At 31.9% G+C, this 24,648-nt stretch overlaps 1 protein-coding gene across 1 annotated transcript in view; it reads left to right on the top strand.

Moving 5' to 3' along the window:
* LOC143236564 (E3 ubiquitin-protein ligase RNF212B-like) overlaps positions 1 to 24,648 on the top strand; it is a 125,702-nt gene that overhangs the window by 92,001 nt on the left and 9,053 nt on the right. The window contains exons 10-11 of the mRNA XM_076474865.1: positions 2,596 to 2,662; positions 17,338 to 17,395. Of these exons, the coding sequence (XP_076330980.1) occupies positions 2,596 to 2,662; positions 17,338 to 17,395 (125 nt within the window). The remainder of the gene's footprint in view (positions 1 to 2,595; positions 2,663 to 17,337; positions 17,396 to 24,648) is intronic.

The following is a 24,648-nucleotide window of genomic DNA, read 5'->3' as shown; positions in this document are numbered from 1 at the left end:
GGAGCAAATAAACAGGTTTGAGATAAGATAGTATCATAGTCTAAAACGTCCCAACAAAAGTTAAACCATGTTTGTGAAGCAAAGCCAGGGCTGTAGGTGACAAATGAGCCAAAACTAAGGAGTGACAGGAAGCCCCCAGTAAATCCCTTAGGATTTCTGTGAAGAGAATCAGACAGAAGATGGATTGTGAAAAGTACTATGAAAAAATCATGAGGATAGATGAAGTTGGGAGAATTGAGCATGGATGAGACTAACAGGAAATTCAGACCCCCCCCTTCAAAAAAAGGGTGAAACTAAATCCAACAGTTGTTGGTTGAGATATGAACAGTTATCCATATAATTTGTGAGAGCAGACTGATTCAAAGCCCATAGGACACAAGTCATACTAACACTATCACCTAACTGAGAGGCAAATTGTTCAGCATAAACTCAAACGTTGAAGGATAGGGGGAAAAATTGAATAGAGTTGGGAATTATATGCATACAGTAATGAAGAGTGGGGGTCATAAGATAAAGGAGCAAGGGATAAAACAGCACATACCTGAGGAAAAAGTAAATAAAAAACATGGAAGGCCAAACAGAATTCTCAGGAAAGGTATGGGAAGACACAACTAATTCAGGAAGTGGAAACAGGTGATCACAGTCCTTGTCAGTCTGCCCAGTTTTCAGTGCTCCTGTGGAAGTAGGACATTGTCTGAAGGTAAAGGTTGATTTATATAACATTAAATCTCCCTGCAAGTAAATGCAGATAATGGGTTGCTAGCATCTGGGGCCTGTGGTAAAGCACCTGTCAAATGTGAGATTCCTGAAGTAGTGACATTAACTTTGGAATCTATGTTGTATTGTTTAACAAAGCATTTGAAGTAAAAATTAATGTGACTAGAATAAGGGTAACTGAACCTGAATGCTTTAAAAACAAACATTATGTTAAATTAAACCATTTCAAGAGCAAATTTAACTAAAGCACTAATCAAGATAAAAAATGCTTTTGTTTTAATTGCAAGCACTGCCAAACAAGAAGTGATAGTTTGTTAGAGGTACATAGAGGAAGTAACAGTCATGAACATCAATTGTGTACTATGCTGCTGTTGGTGGAAAAGTGAAGCACGATGATTTGATTCCAATAGGAGGAGTGTGGAAGGTTTCTCGCAGTTGTAATAAAAAACAACTGCATATGGAGGACAGCAGTGAATGAGAATAGCTAATAGAAACAGCCAAAGTAATATATAAAACTTGAAAATATGTCAAGAATAAAACTGTGGAAGGCTGTTAATCCAAAGGTTTTCGTATTCCAAACTCCATTGTGAGTTCTATCATTGGAGTTGTTTTACCTGATAATGCCAAGTTAACCTGGCGAAACATAATACATCATGTATTCAGTGATAAATAAGTTTTTACATTTCACGTAACAGGGTGTTTAGTACCAAATAGTTTTCTTTTGTTGTTTTTCTTTCATTTTATTTTAATTTTGGGGTTAGTTTTATTCTTTTGTTACTCTATTTGCTCATAATTTAATATGCTCGTTCACCATAACGTGTTTAAAGTTAGATTTAATTGCCAATTTGAGACAAATCTAAAAACAAGAAGGGAGGAAAAACATGATATTCTGGCATGCCATATGATTTTACTTGCTTTGGATATATAGAAATTTAAAACATTTTTTGGTCATGTAGTTTCATGCTGTAATGATGGCAACATATTGTACAGAAATTCATTAAGATAATCTTGTTCTATTTGTTTAATTTTTTTGTTCCTTATAGTAAGTGGTTTCTTTTGTCCAAAATAATATTGCAGTTATGCATATATATATCATCTGGGATAAAAGTATTGGTATTGTAACATCTTTTGATGTCCAATTATGATGTTGACTAAATGTAACAGCTGACTAATGCTGTGAAGGAGGTGATGCTGTTGACTGGACAAAGAAAGTGAGTTTACTGGCTGAATTAAGGCATACTGTCTTCAGCAAATTTCTGCGAGATCATCAAATAATGAATACTTTTAAGAACACGTTTTAATTCAAATAGTTTAATCCTGAAAGAGAGAGAGATGTGGAGCTAAACTCAGCATACTAGAAAGGACTATCATTTTGTTTGCACGCACTTTGTTTTCCATTTACTCGTTAAAGACTTTGTTCATTACTTGACATTTTTTCTGACTCATTATATTACACATAAAGGAACTAAGTCAATTTATTCAACAAAAAACACTTTCCTTATTTCATGATTGAATCTGCTATTATATGCACGATTGTAAGTCTGATACCTGTCAGAGATTTGGTTTTACCTTAAAACATCATGTTAAATTACTATTCAACAATCAGTCTCCTCTTTATTTTCTGACAGTAAAGATTTAATGTTTTATTTTAACTTCACACCATCATATGTATCTTTTCTTCTACCCACAGCAAATCACTGTCATTCCTCTAGGTCTTTATATTTCTAGCCTTTATGAAGATCTGGTACTGTGTGTTTGATTACACAACATCACAGAAGCTTAAGCACAGTATTAATACCGAATAACATAGAAAAAAATACTGCACAAAATAAATGTTTGTGTTTTAATGATATGCTGTTTTATTGCTTCATTTTCTAGGTACAAGCTCTTCAGAAACACATGTTGCAAGGAATTTCTACAAAAATACAGACATCTCTGCCAGCAGGTAACATTGTTACTGGACATGTTTTTAATCTGTCACCTGTATAGAATTTCTCTAAGTTGATATTGTGCACACAAAGAACAATACCCCAGCAATGAGAACCTGCAATATAGGTGCAATAGTAACACAAAATGCATTATATGTGAGAGCTGTTACAAATACTTCAGCTATTAATCTGATTCTGATATTATACTTTTAGTTTTACTGGCATTATGTTTACAGGATTTTTACTAATTATAAAACAACTTTTCATACTAAAGAAAACTCAAACAAATATACTGCTTATGTAGTTTTAAAATGTATTTTATTATTAAGTATCAGCATGATCTCCACTCCTAGAAGTAGCTTTAAGTAAGGAAAATATTTCTATTCAGTTTTATTACAAATGTTTTATCATTTTTCATTATATAAAGTTTATGCTTGTCATAGCCTACATCTAAATTCCACAAAACTATTAAGCTAATAAATAGCTTTATTCCTGTAGAAGAAGGAGACAGGTATTTTTTAAAAATTAAAAAGTGATGTAATTCATACATGAATAACAGTTTTCTACCATGACAAGACAAATAATTTGTTAGAAAGCATACCATGGATTGTAATGATCAAACTTTGTTTTTATTGTTTTGTAAATTCAGTTATAGTTTATTATTTGATATTTACTAGTTTTATAAGAAAGAAAGTAATTTTCAAATTAATTGAAATAGTGAAAAAAAGCAAGTTAAATGGTGGTTGGTAGCAAATATAACTTTTTTTTTATAAGAAGACTGTATATGTTCTAATTTTTAAATAAGCTATTAGAAAAAAAAACTTGTTTATTTAAAATGTAATTTCAATGTTATTAAAGTTCTGACTTTTATATTGAAGAGAGATAAATTTTTGTTTTTTCTAGAAAAAGATATGCAATTAAAGCAGATTCTTATTTTTCCAAAACATACTAAAGGTAGAAATTTTTATTTGTTTTACACTTAGTCAATGGGAGAAGGTGAGGAGGCAGTTTTACAATTTACACCCATACAAACACATACACACGCAAAGTTTGTTGTAATATTACTGATTTTATTATGGAAAAGACTAGTATAGTTTTGTTTTTTTACACTGTTGCCAAATTTGTTTGAAATGCCATTCTGGACCAGGGACTAACTATTCTTGGAGTGGTCCTGATGCACCCTGCCAATGGTGTCTCAGCTAGGTATTGTCAGAGACTAGTCACAAGCATAAGTCTGTGTAAAAGGTAGCACACTTGCACATTAACAACCTTCAAGAAAACATGCGTGGTGTTGGCAATATAGTAAATGCACATGTAGCCAAAGAAAAACCAAGAGAATTGCAAGTGTTTGATGAAAATTTTGTTAAATGTGCAGTTTTTTAATGTGCCAAGATCTCCCACTTTGATGCCATGCTCACTGTGATGTGAATTCATACAGCTAGCAAAGCTGCAAGGAGAGGATGATACTCAGATTTTAACTTGGCTTGACAAATACGCATCATATGACATCCAAAATGAAATGCTCAAAACTGTGACTCTGAAGATAAGGATCATGTCTACATTAATAATAATAAGATCTATTTCTAATCTTGTGAAAACTTTCAAATTTCGTTCATGGTTATATAGATGTATTGCCACATTGGTAGTCTTTTATTTATAAGTCATTTATACCTTACAAAACTCTAGCCTTAAAATTAGATGCAGGCATAAAGGTACCTATACATCAAGATAAATGTGTACAAACTGTTAGCCATTTGCCTCTCCATTTGTCTGTTAAATCTGTACATTTTCATCTTATTCTTCTCAGAAACAAATGAAGGATTATTTTGGTATGATTTGTGGCCAGTCTCCAGGGATCCTTATTAAAGTTTGTTCTCATGGTGAGGCCAGGGCCACCTGTCATGATAATGTTTGTTATATTGATATGTTGTTTTTTTGTTTGCTTGTGTATTTTTTTGGTTTTGTTTAGGTGAAAACTTTGCCAGTCTTTTTTGCAGAACCAAAAATTTTTGTCTTGATAAGTCCACCCAAGGTTTTTTAGTATAGTGGACACCTAATCAAAGAGTTGGTGATGTAATATATCACTATCATTTTTTATGCCTAGAAGCCTATAACAGTATAAACTTATGTCAGTTGTAAACTCTCTTTGCTAAGCTGAAGATGACCTAAGAAGGGCGAAATGTTGTTCTGTATTTTATTTTAATTAAAGTTTTAGTACCCATACCAGTCATCTTGAGAATACATTTTTACTTAAAGTGGGTTTGTCATGATCATGAGAAACTTAAACTTTACTTCTTTAAATTCAGTAATTTAATAGCGATGAAAAAACTAAGGACCAGGTACTTTTTTAGGTCCCTGAATCCCTTGTTGCATGGTTCACATGAAGACAAATAATGATTTTTGTTTAATAAATATAAATGGTACACAATCATTAACAATGATAGGATATTTGAATAGCTTGACAGTTTAATACCAGATGTCATGCCTAATGAATGGATCAGATCTAATCTTACTACATTAGGCCTGCACTCTACAAAGCCAATTTGTTTGTCATAATTAGGAAATGTTATTCTTAATGCTGTGTTGTTAAGAAGAAAATGGTTTTGATATATTAACGAGGTTTTTTATGAAATTTCCTTTTCTCAAAGAAAGTTTAAAAAAAACAAAAAACATAAAAACAATGAAAGATGTCACTGTGGTATTACAGCTCTGTGGTTAAACAGTTCCACAAGCAGTGGCCAGCACTTTACCTAGAAGGTCTAAATATTTTATATGTAGATTTCCTAAGTGTGTATGTTAAGAGAGGTAATGTTAACAAATGAGGCATAAAATATAGGCCTACAGTATTTTATAGATCTGATCATCCTTATAATGCATATATAAGATATTATCCCTATTTCAATAATTATTTTTCTTTTACTTCAAAATGCTCCAAAAAACTATGATTTAATAGTTACAATTATAATTAAATGTTTTTAATAATTTCTTATTTTGTTCTTTTATAGCCATAAACATTATATAAATTCTTTAAAAAATAAAATAATTATAAAAGTATTATATAAAAAGGTTTTGAGAAAAGGGGCATATTCACTACAGACTGTCCAGTTCAACACAATAATAGTGGATGAAATGATAGATATATCTAATATTGAACAGGTGGTAGTTTGTTTGCAGTAGGTTGACAGTGCATTTGACGTTCATGAAAAACTCCTAAGTTTATATTCTATTGATGCAACAGGTGCTGCCACCATTATAGTCATTCTGATAGATTCTCTGATGAGATGGAATCTGTCTGCCTGTTATTAAATTACATGAGCAGTTTTATGATGGGGCAATGAGCATGTTAGGCTTGAAATCATGTGTATAAACAAAGATTTGTGGAACTGGAACCAAGAGTCATCTATACTCATTATTATGGGTATCCTCTTAATCTTCCATGTAGCCAGGTGAATAGAAAGTGTCAAGCGATGAGTAGTATTTTGGACATAACATATGAAATTACAAAATTAGTCCAACTTTTCGTAGATATCAAGCAATCTTCAAGAGCCTAAAAGCTGATTTAACTCCAGATACCTTCAGTATCAGGTTATTGTGTCTAATGAGATGGACAGTCAAAGCAGATGCATTTAAGAGCATGTTAGTAAAGTACAAAACATTACAAACTTTATGGCAGGAATGCATGTATGCAATGAAAGAATTTGAAATGAGGTCTCTTATTCTTGGAGAGAACTCAGTAAATCTGAATTTCTATTTGGAATAAAGCTTGGTCTTTTTATTCTTTAACAGGCAGGCAGTAGATCTCTTCAAAAAACAGACATCTTTGCTGCAAAAGCACAGCAATTAGCAGAAATTACTCTTGTTACTTTGAATTTAATGAGAAATTGCAAAAAGATCAATGATTTCTGGATGGATGTTATTGCTAAAGCAAAGTTCCTAGTTATTGATGATCCCAAATTACATCTCCAGCAGAAAGTACTGAAAAGGTAGGATGATGGAAATACACCATATGAGTTTCCAGCAACAGCTAAAGATCACTTCAGGATGATTTATTTTGAAAGTTTTGACAATGATGTTACATATAGTCAAGACCTGGCCTGGATGTAAGGTACTCTGAAATCTAAAAAATTTATTACTGAAAGCAGCAAAGGGTGAAAAGTATACATAATAAAAGAAATTTATCACCAACTTTTTCAGTCATATCTTGACACACAAACTTTAGAAAGTCAGTTGATCCTGCTATCAATAAATCAAATACCAAAAACAAATTCTTCAACTAGTGTTACTTTTTGTGATTTAGTTAGCTGTTTGAAGAATTTACTGTCCTGAAAAACTGCTTTTTCTGTGAGATTTGCACTCTGATTGGTCTCATTTGTGTATAATGCCAGAAATGCTGTTAGCGAGTGGTCCTTTAGTCCTCTTCATTGCATCAGAATGTATCTTCATACCACTACTAAGCAAGATAATTTGAATTACTTGATGATCCTTAATGTCAGGAAGGAAGACACAGATAAAGTAGATAAGGTTTATACTACTGAAGAGTCTGTATGAACATGTGAAAACCAATAGCGAATTTTTTTACAATATTTAAAGATCCTCATTTTAAAATATGATTTTGAGAGCAGCATAACCCATAATTGTGTAATATTTAATGTCTTCAATGCAGCACATGGATCTCCATGTATATTACATGATGACAAGCTGAGTCCTAACCTGTTGCTAGTTCTCAGGATATTTTGTGTTACATTGTATTTTATGATGATTACCAGTGCTCAATATGTTAATGTTTTATCCTTTAATGCTACATATCTGGGCAACACTATGTTATCTTTTGTGTGTGGATCTTAACCAATTAGTAAAATGTGATATAGGTCTAGCTGTTGATGTTAACTTTTGTATTTTCATAGTGAGTTATGGATCTTAATTACTTTATTGTTCTAACTCAGTGTTATCTGTCAGTATGATATTACATGTTCTTTTGTATTTCATCTTGAGCATTTGCTCTTAACACATAAATCAATATGTTAATGTTTCATCAGTGCTATATATCTTTTGCTTTAAATCAGACTTATACTATGACATGACAATAAGTTGAGGCATGTCTATTTTATTCAACACATGTATGTTAACAGTCAATGCCCTTTGCCTATATTATGCACTTTGCACTTCATGGCAAGCTGAATAATATATAGTGTTTGTATGAGAAACCTTTCTTGCTTGTGTCTTTTACCTGATGTGTCTGCAAATTTGTTCATAAATAATTCTGAATTTATATGTTTTATACCTTTTAATATCTAAAAAAAGAATGAAAGAACAAAAAGAAAACAAAAGAGCATGTTAGTAAAGTACAAAACATTACGAACTTTATGGCAGGAATATCAGCTTTGAACCTCCTATTAACATTTCATGCTTGTGGGACTGGCATATCTGAAATTTATTATTGTCATATGTGCAGATAAAGAGAGGGTCCAAGGCATTAACACCTCTTTTTTGATCAAAGATGGGAGTATGTTATGTTCTTTTGTATCATCCTTTAATTCGTAATAAATGGGAGTTGTTTGGTGCCAATGACATGCAACAGTTTTATTTATATATAGGCTGTAATACTTTGCAGTATATCATTTTCACAGTTATAATTACTGCAATGGATAAATAAAGGGCTATATATTTATAAGCTGGGCCTCCACTAAGACCCTGTCCCTGGATTCCAAGCCTACATTTCATTATTACATAGCATTGCCTGTGGCACTCGAATGTTCCTTTTGACAGCCCTGGAGCTGCATGAGTATGTATATATACATATAAAACAGTACCTCAGTATACTCAAATGGTGCTCTGTGATTGACTGTAAATAAAGTCCATAAAACTGTGTAGGAAATTATATGTAATGGTTGTTGAAAGAAATAAAAAGAAGTATGTTGAAGGTCAAACCACCAAAGAGTTAACTATAGATATTTGGTTATGATGATAATATTTTTTAACCATGTACATTGACATTTTTTTATGAGCACAGAGATTTCTAAATATTTTCTTAAAATTGTTTCAGTACAAATTGAAGTTATAAATGTATGAAAATGCGAGCTATGAGAAATAAACACATGATAAGCCAGGACTTTACACTTATATCAGTGAACAATAAATCATAAATATTAATATTATCTCAAATAATGGAACCAGAAAGAAAAAAACCTAATTCCAAAAAAACATAGCAACACAAAAATGCCTTTGAATATTAATAACATTATCAAGTAATAAACTGCAGTAATTCTCTTTCTGTAGCTTCAGTATTCCATAATTTATGTTTTCACAGTTTTCCAAATCTCTTAACTGACTCCCCTGCAGCAGTAAAATATAATACTTCCTATTAAAGAGTTCCTTAGCTAATATGATATCATCTAACACTGCTGGGTGCAAATTAGTCAAATTTTTTTTTTTAATTCTTCCAATTATCAAAAGTCATTTACGATCCAAAAGCATTCTACTATTCTCAAACAAGAAGCTGCAGTTTCCACCCATTTATTTTCAGGTACTTAATACATGTAAAAATGCCTTTCTAAACTTTAAAAAAATCTAATACATTAAAATTTGACTTATTGTTGAACTTTTAGTAGGTAGGGGATTGACTGAATAATGTAGATCAATGAAATTTCCACATGTCTATTGGTAAAATGGACTTTTCATGTTTTTGGTTGAGGTTGATTGGGGGGACTTTGGTTCTCTAGTTGATAGATTGTTCACCATATTTGTTAGCATTTTCACTTGTTCTCTCAATACTGAGATGGACTGCTTCAAGTTTGCCACATCAGACTTTCTAACTTTCACAGTAACACAGTTATTTCCAAACACTAGTTAAATTTTATTTTACTGAACTTAGATTATTATTGAATTAATCATTCAACACTAAACTGAAAAAAATAAATCAAAGTCACAATTAAACCATTATGAAAAAAAGTTCCTGCTTGGGCACCAATGTAACTGTCACTTCATACAGAATTCAACAACAACAACAAAAGCAATTTATTCAACTATAGCAACAGTTACAAAAACGTGACAGGCCATGTTTTCATGCTAATGTTAACAAAGAGTATATCATATATATCAATATAATTTTAAATAATGGAATTAGGAAATAGACCTGATACAAATGGTCAGTCTCAATTTTCATTGATTAAAAAAGTAGCTCAAGAATTTTCGGTGGATGTTTTGACTAACTGCCTTCATTCTGATGTGTTGCTTCAAAATTAGGGATGACTAGCTTTGTCTTATACTAGAAAAAAAATGGAGAAACTTCTACTAGATCCAGGCTCTATTCTTGTGATAACCAGCAGTAGCAAAGGGAATGTGTTTGGGTTGAAGGGTAGGCACTGTGAACTATTTTTGGCAGGTACAACAGAGGACAGTATCATTACAAGTATTGGTTAAACAAATAATAAAGGAAACTTGGGAGACCAAGAAGCTCTGTCTTTCATTGTGCATGGTATATCCCTCATAACTCAAATATCCATTGATTGTAGCAGTGATTACCATATTGTTGATCTTGGAAGAACTGAGCCTCTAAGTATTACAGTAGAACATACCTACACCAGAGAGATGATACCTGTGAAAGCAGAGCAAACTTCATCACTGAAGAAGTATTGGGATTTCCTTCAGATGTTTTCCTAGGGTATAGTAAGTTCAAACATTGGCAGTACTATAGATGGATGCACATCTTGTGGGAACTTTATATCCCTAAATCAAAGAACACCCTTCTGAAGCTTGAATTATCTTGAAAATTGACCAGACTTTGGGAGGTTTGGAGCAAGATAAGTCTCCAGATGTTGCTCACTGCCTCTGAAGCTGGCTTGATGACATCTAGTGTATAGGTACATATGGGACAGTTTGATTATTGCTGATGCTACCATCATCTACAAATGGCAGTAGGATTCATCATTACTGAGTTAGCATTAATGATGATTACCAGATCAACTACTATCCAGTCAGGAGATGAGGCACCACCCACCAAACAGCCTCAATACCTGCTGGGGTGAAACTTAACAAAACCATAATGTATAATACTGAACCAGCCTATGCTAGATCAGTTGCCCATATACAAGTGACTGAACAGACTTAAGATTGGATACTCTATAGCAGGAAAGAGAGGCTTCTTTAGTAGAGAGTTATATCCTCACCACAGTTCAAGGAAGAGGAATAGGTGGGGTTGAGATAAGAGAAGTGAAGCCTTGTGCTTTTCATTAGGTAAGTGTACATTATGTGTATTTCTTTTGAATATGAGGGTGTATTGTGCATATTATATATACATATATATATCTGTTTTTTAGTTTTTGTTCTATTCCTGTTTCATTTATTGTGTTAAAAGATTCATATCATTTAAACTGTTTTGCATCAAGAAGGCCAAAGTGATTGGCCTTGCAGAGTTACATTCAAAATTTAATTAAATTACTTTATTATCAATGTATATGAATACATTTGACATCCATACATTGTTAATAAATCAAATTTTAATATTAAGTAAGTTTTATGTTAGTTGTGTAAAAAAATATTTAAAACTTCCTCAATCTTCCATAGCATGAGAATTGTGACAATTGCTCTCTATTTCTTCCCTCTTCTCCAATTTATTTACTATCCCTTCAACAAGTGTAGAAGTTACTTATTATGATATAGATATTACTCATGCAAAGCATGATTTTTATAGCCTTCAATCTTAATTGTTTGTAGAGTCACAAACAATAAAATCAGACCTACTTGCCATGTCACATCCTCTCTTTTACAAATTGTTTGATTTATACTATATTATTTGTAACCAATAAAATTCCAAAGTTTTAAAATATCAAACAATGTATTACATTACATTGTTTTCTGCATGTGGCATTGTCAATTGTATTGGTCAGTTTCAAATTTGTTTTCACAGGAATTACATTCATGAGATTAACTGAGTCTTTAAAGTCTCTCATTATATAGTTAGAAGGCTAAAATAATTAGAAAAGTTAGAAAGTGTAAATAATAACATTTTTTCCCAGTGCTAATGAACATATGTCTCAGCAAATTATTTTAAATTGAATTTCTTCAATTTAAATTTTGGATAAGTTTTATAAATTTTCAGTAAAATATAAATATAGAATAACACAAACATGATAACATATTTAATGTAAAATACAAATACTGTAATTCTGATATACCTTAACTTCTCTCACATAGTAGTTTTCCTGTGCTACCCTCAAGTGTGTAATTTTTGCTCACCACTAGCCGGCCCGGCATGGCCAAGCGTGTTAAGGCGTGTGACTTGTAATCTGAGGGTCATGGGTTTGCATCCCGGTCGCACCAAACATGCTCGCCCTTTCAGCCGTGGGGGCGTTATGATGTTACGGTCAATCCCACTATTCATTGGTAAAAGAGTAGCCCAAGAGTTGGCAGTGAGTGGTGATGACTAGCTGCCTTCCCTCTTGTCTTACACTCCTAAATTAGGAACCGCTAGCACAGATATCCCTCGAGTAGCTTTGTGCGAAATTCAAAAACAAACAAACTCACCACTAGCCTCAAAGTTCACATCTAAGTTTGTGTGTTTCCATTCAATATTGCTTTACTGCAGCATGTGTATGAGCATGCAACAACCCTTTACGAGTAGAAGTGGGACACACCCTGATTGTGCAGCTGATTCCTTCAATACTTTAGTGTGCAATCATCACTTTTATATTTGGCATGCATTTGGAATAATATTTTTTCTCCTAGAATTTTCAGATGTAGACATTTTTTAAGTGGAAGTATCTATAAAGACATTGCTTTGTTGTGGTGGAGTATTTTGTAGACCCTGTGCTTTTTTTTTTTTGTATCTGAAATACTTCTGTTTCTCAGCCATAATGGAAGGGATTTTGCTGTTTTTTTTTCCAGTACCTACTTTAACCTAATTTTATATCCTTGCTATCTTGAATCTACCCAAGCCTTTTTTTGTAACTAGGTTTCTCAGGTATGTTCTATTCCTTCTTTTTGTGATTTGTTCTCTGCTTCTTCTTTTATATTTCTTTACTTCCAATCCAGATATGCTAGTCCAGATTCAAGTACTCTTTCTACTAGTTTTGTGTATGAATACCTTTTCCTCCACCTTTTGTTACCTCATATGACAAGGCCTAACTTTGTTCTAAAGTGGAAATTTTTTTCAGATTTGGAAGTTGGATCCTCTTTCTTTTGTTGTTCTTTTCTTAGGCCTAAGTCTTTACACCCTTATCTTTTTCTATCTATCCCTATCTGTTATTTTCCCTTCAATTACCATTTTTCTGTGTTAACCTACTATTTTCCTTCAGAATTTCTGACAGATGCTCCTTCATTTATCTTCTCTACAGTGGCTTATTTAACTTCTTTACCACTTCACATTTGGTTGCTTTGTTGTTGGAATAATGTTTTCTTATTCAAGTATTTTTGCCTCCTTTTTCTCTCATGTGCATTCATCTGGCTGCTTTCATCAGTTTTTGTGATTGTACTAGTATGCAACACCAACATATGACCCCAGAGAAACAAACCCTAATTTTCAGTTCACATCTCCACAGGGTCTAGTCATCTCCTCTTCTTTTAAGAAACATGAAGCAATTAGTTTCCATACCCTATTCTATTCTTCTCTCTCTGTGCAGGAAGTTCTCTCTTTCAGTAACTAGGGCTTCCATGGAATCACATCTGTGCATTCATGGTTATTTATTCTCTTTATTCTTTAAAATTTATCTCACCAAGATATTTCTCCAATTACCTTCATGGAATGGCTGCAGTAGCTTATCCATATAGCCTATGTTTCATTGAATGTAGATTCAGATCGACTCTTTCAGGTCTCCTTTTGCCAAATACAACATACAACACTTTATCTCTGGCTATTCACTTCTGTTGTTCGTTGGAGGAGATAGTGTAAGCTGGCATATGGAATGCCTCAGATACTTTCATTGTACATTATCTTTATCATCTGGTCATCTCTGGGATATCAACTTCCTCCCATCACCATTTTACAACTGGAGGTTTCCTCATGGTGTATTACTTTTTAAACAAGCCCCAGTCTAGACCATACTGACTTGTAGACTAAAGTAGTGTTGGGATTGTTGCTCATCCACCTAGTTCTAGTTGAATAAATTTGGACTGCTCTGCTTTTAAAAATAAGGCTTTATGGTAACTCACTGCACTATCTTAAGGTGTTGTGTTCCTTTGGGCTTCTCATTGTGCTTTAACTCCCTCTTTCAGTAGATTATGGGAATCCTTGCCACTTATCAGTTCCTAACACTAGAGTTGTGGGCAGTGGAGGCTTCCTACTGAATGTGACCAATTCCACTCAGTAGAAAGTAGGGTGGTGGTGTTCTTTTGATATAGATGGTGTGAATTCTTGTCCCACAGAACAGATGAAAGATTATTCTGCTGCCTTAGTTAGGATTGAAGATGATCCAACAGATTCATTTCCCCTTCTGGTTGGCTTATTCTTACCTCTCTGTCTGGATTTGGTTCCTCGCAGTCTGGTGTCAGATCATTGCAGGACCAGCCAACATAATATCTCACTCATGGATTTGATAAGGTTTCTCATACCATGGACTGGAGGAAAAATCTCCAATTCCTCCTGGTTTGGGACTGAGATTAAACCACAACATTTTCATTCCTCTCTCCAACTGTTGCCCATATGTTAGGCTCAATGACCTGGTGTTGGATGTATACTGAGTAAAAACAGATGGGTACTACCTCAAATGATAAAATAGAAACTCCTTTTCCATTATGCTTCCAACTAAAGAGGTGAAGACAGTTGGGATCCTTTTTCCACTGGAGAACAAACTAAGCATACTTGATACTACCTAGTTTTGAACTGTAGTTGACCTGTCATATATGGTCTGACATGTTCTAGCTACTTTACATCATAAAACATGCCCACTTTTCACACTGTTTCTGGACTTGGTGATACATTTTTTCACTATGAGATAAGATTTTGGTACTTACAGAAGGGATGTGGTCTCTATATGGGTTCTCTTCGAGCTCTTTTCAAAGGAGGCTCATCTACATAACTTTTGCACCAGTTTCTCCATAGCTTCAAAGTGGGATTCTAGCTATTATGTAAGAAGAGGTAAGGTATCGGAAGTTAACATCTTTCAACACATAAAATGTATTTTCAGTAGATATTTACTTTTTCTTATACTTTCCACTCATCCTCTCCACTTCTAGTGCATCTTTTCTTGCCTAATCTCAAATTGATGATTATACACTTCACAACTGACTCCCTCTATAGTGAAATGTATAATTGCCAATGAGAGTAACATGCTCATTTTCATGCTATAGGATAACAATACCATGTGAAAATATAAATTTGGATGGGATACTCAAGGCCAGTGGAGAGAAAAGAATTGTGCATATAGAGGGTAGCACAAACTAAGGAAAACTATTATGCAAGAGGAGGTAAGTATCTTCCAGGAATACATTTTCAATGTTGGAAAATATAAAGTTTTGATGTATCATCTCATAATAGTGAATAGCTTTAGACTTGTATTAATAGGAAGTATAGTTTCTGACAAATATAATTTCAATAATTCAAAACAATAATGCTGTATAATGTAAGTATGAGTTGTGTGTTGTAGAACATAAGACTAAAAAGTAGCACAAGTTTTATGGTTTAACAAATTATAAGAAATATTGGATATTTAGTAAAAGCTCATCCTTTCATTAATTTGTATTGTATAGACTTTACCATGCTTATTGTTTTAAAATGTTAAATACAAAATGTGTAGTATTTACAAAAAAGTCAATAACTGCATATCTGTGTATCACAGTATATGCCTTACAAGAAAGAATAAATTCAACATAATTTTATTTCAAACATTGTCATCACCTTGCTATGTTCAAAACAGATAAAGTCTTTACATGCATTTGATACTCACAGGGAACTAATAATAATATATGCTACTTAAATTTTAAAAATGATGTGGAAGTTCTTTAAATTTATTGCTATACATTTTACAAATGTGAATAAATGTGCACTGTAAGTATGTCAGAGTTAATAAATAAATATTACACTTACTATTACAACTCATTTATTGAAGACAAAGCAATAACAACCAGTTTATCATAGCATCACAGTCAGAATTCATATTGAGCATAACTTATTTCAACAGATTAATAAATTTAGTTTAAATAATAGGAAATGAATTAATCAACAGTTCAAGAGCAGAACCTTCAATAGAATTACTGATAATTTAATTTCACTTGTATTTAGCTTTGAAAAAAAATCATCTTTGGAGATAAGCAAATATTTAAAATTACATTTAGGTTAAATGAAATGAATCTTTCATACATGTTTTGGAACTTGAAGACTTGCACTTTTTGATTACACTGAATAAATAGGCACTTGTTGCTTATTCCCATTATATATATTATTGACAAAGGACCACTTTTAATCTCTACACATGCTCGTGTTCATTACTTTCATTATGATACCATTTAAACTGATATTATAATCTCTGAAAAAGTAAATGTTTCAATTCATCTTATTATATTTTCTGTCATCATAAGTGACTTTGTAGTATATTCAAGTGAAATTGAAGTAACTTAAGAGCTGTATTAGGTAAGTCAACCAAACCGGGAGATTCTATTAAAATATGATATTACAGAAAAATGCTAAACACTTACTGAAAACTATATATGTAAAAACGGCTGGTATGGGTTGAGAAAATTTTTTATGTAGTGGAGCGAACAACATTGTGAACCTGACGATGACCGAAGAAGGTTGAAATGTTGTTTGTTTCTCTACATAAAAAAATTTGCTCAACCCATACCAATGGTTTTACATATATATTTTTCTCTACAAGTGGGTTTTCTTGTCATCACGGATTAAACATTTACTGAATGGGCTTAAGCTAATGAATAAACAGACAAGATACAGTAGTATGATACACAATTTTTATATATATGTGAGGGCAAAAACAGTGTGTACATTTGCTTATTTTATGTTTGAAAGCCCTTCCTTCAAATTATCCATCAGAATGCCAAAATACAAAGTTTCTGAATATAAATAAACCACACATTTACACACGTATGCTACCATATGACTGTTTATTCTTATACCTACATGGGGCTGTAACCTCTAAATATTACCTGTAAAACCAATGAATCAACTGTTGTCAACTTTTGGATATAAGGTCATAAGCATTGTTCTTTGGGCAGTAACACGAATAATCAACCTTAAAATGACCAGTTTTTCTTGACTGTATGTTATGTGAAAACTAGCACATATTGAATAAAGAATAAATAACAGTGCAAAAAATTAATAATTTATGGTAAATTCATATACCACAATTTCTCAGTATATATAAATATATATATTACAGTTTTAAATATTGAAAAATGATAACTTTAGTCATTAGACATACATATTGAGACTTACATTTATAAGCTTTTAGAATAAACAACAACTTATGGCAAAAAATGAATTTTTGACTAATATGACCTGTCAACTTCAATATCATTACTATATTAAAATACAATAAAAACTATACCTATGAACTTTACAAGAAAATGATTCCTCACAAATGTGAAATTAATGCATATAATTGTAGAACTTTATAGATAAGTTATGTTGTTACATTTAACAGTACACTTTTGCATTTTATAAAAACATTAGTGTGAAGAATTATTCTTATGACAAAATAAACACATTTATGATAATGAGTGAAACTCTTCCTTTTTTTTACTGCAGATCTTCTGAAGCCTACTGTGTAGCAGGTACAGAATTCAATGACCATCAGTATTCTGGAGTAAGTTGCTATTTTTATCAAATACAGTTGTTTTCACTGTGGAGTCCTGGTTTCTGATAAGTTTAAAAGATGCATTTCTTATACTGTTAATTGAGATAAATGTACACTTATAGTGTTCCATACACTGTTAAAAATAGCTGTTATAAAGTATATGTACATTATGTATTCATATACTGTTAAATGATAGTACAACTTGGTACTGTGCCATTTTCATTGAGGATTGGCAAGCCACTGATTGGCAAGTAGAATATTGTCAACTCACAACCTAACACTTATTACTATCATATTTTGGCAATTTCTATGAATGTTCTTGGAAAGTACAGGACTAAAAACATGATAAGATGTACACCACTGTGTGATAAAATCACCTTTTACAGTAATTTACACCTTAATTATCATTAGACAGTAACATATGCCTAGCCATTTTTCTTCCACAGCCTTGAGCTCAAATATATATAGTTTATGTCAGTATATTGTGTTATCACTTCAACTTCTTCAAAATATAGTTTAAATTAATTTTATGGTTATAAAAAACAATAACATATAACTTGTACAATATTGTTTATCTCTTTTAAACTTTGTCAACAGAGAAAATTTCTGTTAAAAATTAGAATATAGGATTTTTTAACAATGTGAGCTACTAGCAGAAAATTCTTTTATTCATTTTGGATTCAAAATTCCAGGAGCTTAACTGTATTTAGACTTTATGCTGATTCATTGATGATATAAAGTATTATTTTTATTTATCAGAATATGAAGATTATTGTAGAACTGTGCTATTGTACAGCTACTTGTTGAGATTTTATCAGAAGAAAAATTATTTTGGGTATCCACTGTAACATCATTCTGGAGGAAGAAGCAGAAGAATTATGTTTTATTGGAAAATAAGTTTATAAGTAAATGTTAATACTGGTATTACCTTGATAAATCAGTTAATTGAAATTATCTATACATTAAATATGTCTCCATACTTTGTGACTTTGAAAAGAAGATCCAACAGTTGTTTTCTCACTCCTTATGTCCTTGGTAGTTGGTAATCAGGTCTATTGATACCCAACAGACATATTTTAAGTGCCTACAAAAAATATAGATTCAGAACAGTGAAGCAAAGAGTAAATCAAGCATAGACAAAACAAGAAAAAAATTTGCAAGTGAACAAATAAAATTTATATACACAATTATTTTGGTTTATGTTTATATACAATGGAAATTCCTCACTCTTGGCTAGTCAGCATTCTTTGTTTTAAAGCTTTCTTTCAATCAGCAGAAAAAACGTTTTTTTAAACAAACTCAGAGTTTACTGAACAAAGAAAATATGCCTGGATTTCAAACATCATCTCCCTCTCTTTGTCCACCAGATGATGTCACCTTGTGAACTCTGTTCCCTGACAGCACTGGCCACCTATCAGTTTTGGTTGGAATCATAGTTTGGCTAGTAAAGAATTTCCTAACTCAAAATGTTTTAACCGAGGCTCAAGATACACAGCAAAATATCCTTATTGACAAAAGACATTATTTATTAAAAAATCAAAGAGCCAAAGTGGCTAGAGCAAAATAATATTAGATATCCTCAACCATGTTTTGCTGCCATGATAATATTTATATTTAGTTAATACTTTGGAGAAAAAGACAATAATATATCATTATAAGTGGTAAGAGACAATGTATACTTACATACCACATACTACTCCTTTCTCTCTCTCTCTTAGCCTGACAATTAATATTAACTTTAAATCTGAAAATCTGATCAGCTTGAAAGTTACCACGTAATTCAGAAGTTTATTAAGTTTACCTTTTCAGTAGAACATATATACAAGACTAAAACACCATGAAACCTTTTAATAAAAACTTACAATTATTATAATGACAAAATTATTTACATTAAACCAGAATTATCACAATAATAAAACTTTAATAAATGAGGATACATAAAACATTTCATTTTAAAATTAAGTTGCATACATGATGTACCTTTTAACAAAAATAACCATACAAAAACAAACAACAAATAAGGTTTTGTACTGTTTTAACAATTATACAAATTAACGTGGGTATGTGGTCATAAAAACATCAAAATAAAATTAATGAAGGGAAGAGAATAAAAATGAATGAAGAATAAAATAAATACAAAGATAAACCTTAGAATCTTCTCCAGGTTCTACTCAGCATTGGCAAGCCTCTCTTGCAGGTGCCAGGCTTTTGTATTATCATGAAGTAGTGTCTCTTAACTTTAATCTTCTTCCAGGTCATAGTGGACCTAGGTTTTCATTCATTCAGTAGCTTTTTTTGATATTGACACTGCAATGCTGGAATTGCCTCTAATTTGAACTGGTCCATAATCACCCTTTGTGGCATTTTGGATAGGTGCAGCCTTAGCTAGTTCTTGAATATCTCTTTTGACTTCTTCTCCAGCAACAATTCTAGTATATGTCTGCTAAGTCCCATCTCTGATTCCAGCCTTGATGGTCAAGGATCTTCCATTAACAAGTGTAACTGATAGCTTAGATTGCTTGCATCACTGCTGATTTGTTCTTGCTGAAGTCTACCTTGCTAGGTCTTTGGTCCTTGCTGCCCCTTGAAATGCACTCTCATGGTAAGTCTTTTTGGGCTTTGGGATAAAATGATCTTTCTGCAATAGCATAACACAAATTTGTCTTTTATTCTTCAATGCCTTGTTGTTGTGTTAAACATGGTAATAGAGGAGGCCATAGAATTTTTTTTCTTCTCATTCTTTAACTCATTGGTCAGTTTTGGTTAGGGTATATTATCCTGCTTCTGAGTTAATTGGGAGCAGAGTTCCACTACAGTATATGTACTTGATTAGTAGCAAGCCTTTGCCATTGCATCAGAACCAGGCAGTTTAATTTAACTAGACCTCTCATTTCAGAGGTTCAGCCAATAATTCACTTTAGCAAATGTTCAATGTTTTTCTCCCTCTGCAGTAGTTTCATGTTTCTCAGTGTAGAGGAAGTCTGGGCATCTGGGCAGCAATTTTGTAGCTTAAATATTGCATGTGGTTCATTATGTAGGAAATCAGGATCATAAGTTTTGTTATAAGATGTGGTAAAGTTGATGAAGAATGAGAAACATACTAATTAAAAATTGGACCTTAAATGTGAGGCTGACCAAGTTCTAATTAGTTAAAAGCTCTGCTGAGAAAATTAACCCTCATTCCATGAGCATATTTTTATGTGTATGTCATGAAGTTTTAGTAAGTTATTTTCAAAATTTAAATTAAACTACTTCCTTTTCAAGATGTACCAATAAATATAGCATAAAATCATAGCTAATAATCCATATTCTATATAAGTATCAAGTTCTTAATTTTATAAGGTAACATTAACAAAAACTTTTCTTCAGCATGAGAATTCTGAAATTTTCCCTGTAGATATTTCCTCTTCTCTAATTTATTTACCAACCCTACAAGAAGTATGAACTTTCATGTAAATTACTTATTACAATGTCTTTATCATTCAGGCAAAGCATAATTTTCATAATCTTCAATCATATTTGGTTACAGAGCTATGAAATAGAAAATCGGGCCCCTTTTGCCTGAAAATAGTCTTTTACTATGTTTGATTATTTATTACATTACATTGATTTTTGTACAGAAAATTGTTCATTAATTTTCAGTTAAAGTTTTATTCCCATGGGAAACTTATTGATTAACACAGATGAATTTGAAATGACTCTTGTTGCACAGTTAGAAATCCAGAAAAAATGTGATAATTATAGGACATTGCTATTTTGTATTCTTTTGTGCATTTTGTAACTAAATTCCAAATTTATAGTGGAGTACTACCATTAGTATAACATTGACAGTTGACAACAACAAAAAGAAGGCCCAGGTACATACTTTATCTCTATGTTCAATATGTATTCTTTATTTATTATAAAAAAAACTCAAATGTAAAAATAGGAAACTTTTTAGTTGACTTAAGGTAAGATTAGGTAAATAAAATAATAAAAATAAAATTTTTTATGGGGTATATTTTCGAGTAGCTATTGCATTATGTAATTTGATAGTGGAACATGAACTATGCACTCACAAATTGATTTACTACTTATAATGGTGCAAATAGTAAATAGACATGGTACAAAAGGCAATAAAGTTTAAGTATAAATAGATATATGCTGTAATGAGTTTTAAGCTATATTGGATAAACAAAGGTAGTTTCATGTTACAATTTGAAGTTGTTCTAGAAAGAATAAAAGTGTAATTAAGATTTTTTTAAAGATATACATAGTACATTAAATATATAGCATGGCAGTTATAATGTGAATAGATCAGTGTATTGAGTTGCAAATTATGATGACTGCACAGAGCATGTGCAGCATATTACCAAATTGAAACAGTACACATTTTTTGAAGATATACATACTGCATTTAATGTGTAGTATGGAAACTATAATGCATAAAAAGTAGTTATGAGCATGATCAAATTGACTGACTTGTAGTGAGGCAGTTGACTGGTTGTAAGGTCCAGTTACAACTGTGAAGGAAATACTTGTTAAATGACATGACTGGGGGTACTTATGCTTATCTTTGATGTGTAGAATGTGTCCAGAAATCAAAAGACTTCCAGGTCCCTTAACTTCCTTCAATTCCCAATCAACCATTTCTGGCTTTGCTGCTTAGCTGTACCAGGTTACATTACTTCTGTCAATGGATCAGTGTAGTGAATTACAAATTATGCAGACTTCACAGCACATGTGCAACATGTTAACAAACTGAAACTACATATCTAATGAACCTCTTGAAAACTGGTCACTTAAGGAATGACAGGTGGATGAACAAGTTTACTTTCAGGATGAGAGTACCATGTTGTATGATCTTGTATTAGTTAAGGAGAAAGACTAATAGTGTATTTTTGGGTCTTTTAAAGTAGTTAAATGAGAATTGCCAGTTGAGGAACATTTAGTCTGCTTTGGTTCTGCTTGAGATATCAGTAACAACATTGTTATGGCTTGGATTGACTGTTGATTAGCAGCTAGGATGCTCAGTTGTTTAAAAATAAATTACTAAAAGGAAATGATATTTCCTGCTTTTTATTATGGTATTTAACTAAAATACATTATGTGATAGTCACTTTAATATTGTACAGGTAACTCTCCTATTATAGGCTTCTTCAGTTTGGTTGAGTTCATGACTCCAAATTGATCTTTAAAGTTTCCATACTATACCTTCTAATATGTTTCATACAAATTTTGCAAGCTTTTAGTAACTATTATGTCTTTCTATTCAAAGAAAAAATAGATTTTTAATGAAATATTTTTACTTAAAATTTCTCTGTGAATATATGGAATTAAAGTGTTGACTGCCCCAAGTGCAAAGTAATTTTCATGTTAATATTGAAAATAATTTTCTTCATCTGAAAATTGTCAAGTTTCATTTATTTATCTCTGAGATCTTTTAAATAAATTTCAAACTTTTTTTAGTAAAACTACATTTTTTATGTTATTTCCTTTACCTTAATTCTCTTCAGATTTGGCCATTTTCACCAACTTCATAACCATCATAAAAAGTGCAAAACAAATCTAAATTACCCTTTCTTCTTCAAATTGTAATGGGGAACTACAATTGCTTATCCTAAACAGCTTAAATCTCATAATAGTATACATTTATTTGTATTTACATTTTATTGTTTTATTGCCCTTTGAACTGTGTCTAAATATATTAGTGTAACCACCCAAGTTGCAAATCACTCTGTAAAAAAGTAGACCGTGTTACCTTATCAAATTATATAACATATCAGCTTCTCTTCAGTGTTTTTCTCATGAAATTAAGTTTGAACTAGTAGTAATTTTGACAGTACACTATACTGAAAATAGTGCAATGTAATATGACATTTCATAGATTAAAATGTTGGCTTTTTATTGAATTCTGTTGGCTTTCATAAATAATATAATATTAAACATCACTACTGGCAACTTATGAAAGAGAGGGTGTGAGATGTGAAATGGCAGGGAGTCTGATTTTGTAGTTTATGATTTACCTGAGGAATACTTATATTACAGTGAGTAATTTATATTAAATTCTGTACTTCTTGAACGGATGGTAAATAAAATAGAGAAAAGGGAAGATTTATAGGGCAAATGTTACAAGTCTCGTACAAGGGAAGACTGAGGATATTTAAGTATTTTCTTATAAAATTAAAAATGTAAAACATATAATATTCAAATTTTATTAGCTAAATTTTTAATGCAACTCAGTAACACCTCATGACATGCACAGGAAAGAGTACCAATAAGGTTGATTGAAAGGTTGACAGCTGACAGGAGGTTAATCAGTCTAGTTAATATGTAAATGTACGTGTCTTTTTGAAACATACTAAAGGAGTTTTGCTCTAACACAGAATGAAGAACTAACATAAAGTGTATAAATGAGGTGAGATATGTGTCATTTGAGCTAGTTTTCATATAGTGTATTTATCATAACCCATAGATGATAGTACTACTGGGATAAACAGCTGATTGCTGTGTTAGGTTGGTGAAAATTTTTTTCTGTCTTTCCTTATGTACCTACTACATTTGGTGGTTGAGCGTATGAATATGTATGTTTCTGTTGATATCATAAAATGCAATCTAGAGTAATGTTTATAGCATAACAGACCATCTAAGCTTATTTCTGTTCATGATTATTTTTCTGATATTCTATCTATAGCACTTGGTGACCTTTATGCATTTAAAAAGCACATATAATAATTAGATTATTTACTTGGGAAATCAGGCTAATTGCTGAACAGTGACTTCAACTACTATATACATATTGGTTAATTAATATGTGGTGGCATTCATGAGTGTGGAAGCACAAGTGTATTTCATATTACACATTTAAACCAGTTTACTTATACACAAATGTAATATATAAAATATTACAATTTTGCAGGCTAGTAATGAATTGTGCCTTTACAGTGGAAAACTGCAGCAATCAGTTAAGATTTCATTGAAATATAAAACTTTATGCACACTGTGTTCTCTTAGTAAGATAAGAGATGCATGTCATTCAATCCCAAACAACAATGTTGTTAAGCATGTTATTTCATATTAAAACACAAAAAGACAGAGAGTTGTTGTAGAATCTGCATTAAACCAGGTGGGAAACTAGTTGATACATTGTTTTCACTAGTGTTTTGTGGTTGTGGGAGAGGGGTGTATGAATATCTTTCATGTTTAAGAACTCAGGTGTTTAGATTAAGTAATACTGTCTTTACAGGTTGAAATCGTGATATCATCATATATTTGTTCAAATT

This window comes from Tachypleus tridentatus, chromosome 13, assembly GCF_004210375.1.
Source record: "Tachypleus tridentatus isolate NWPU-2018 chromosome 13, ASM421037v1, whole genome shotgun sequence".
Taxonomy (NCBI): Eukaryota; Metazoa; Arthropoda; class Merostomata; order Xiphosura; family Limulidae; genus Tachypleus; species Tachypleus tridentatus.
The sequence above is the reverse complement of the archived record's forward strand: the minus strand, read 5'-3'. Positions and strand labels throughout refer to the sequence as shown.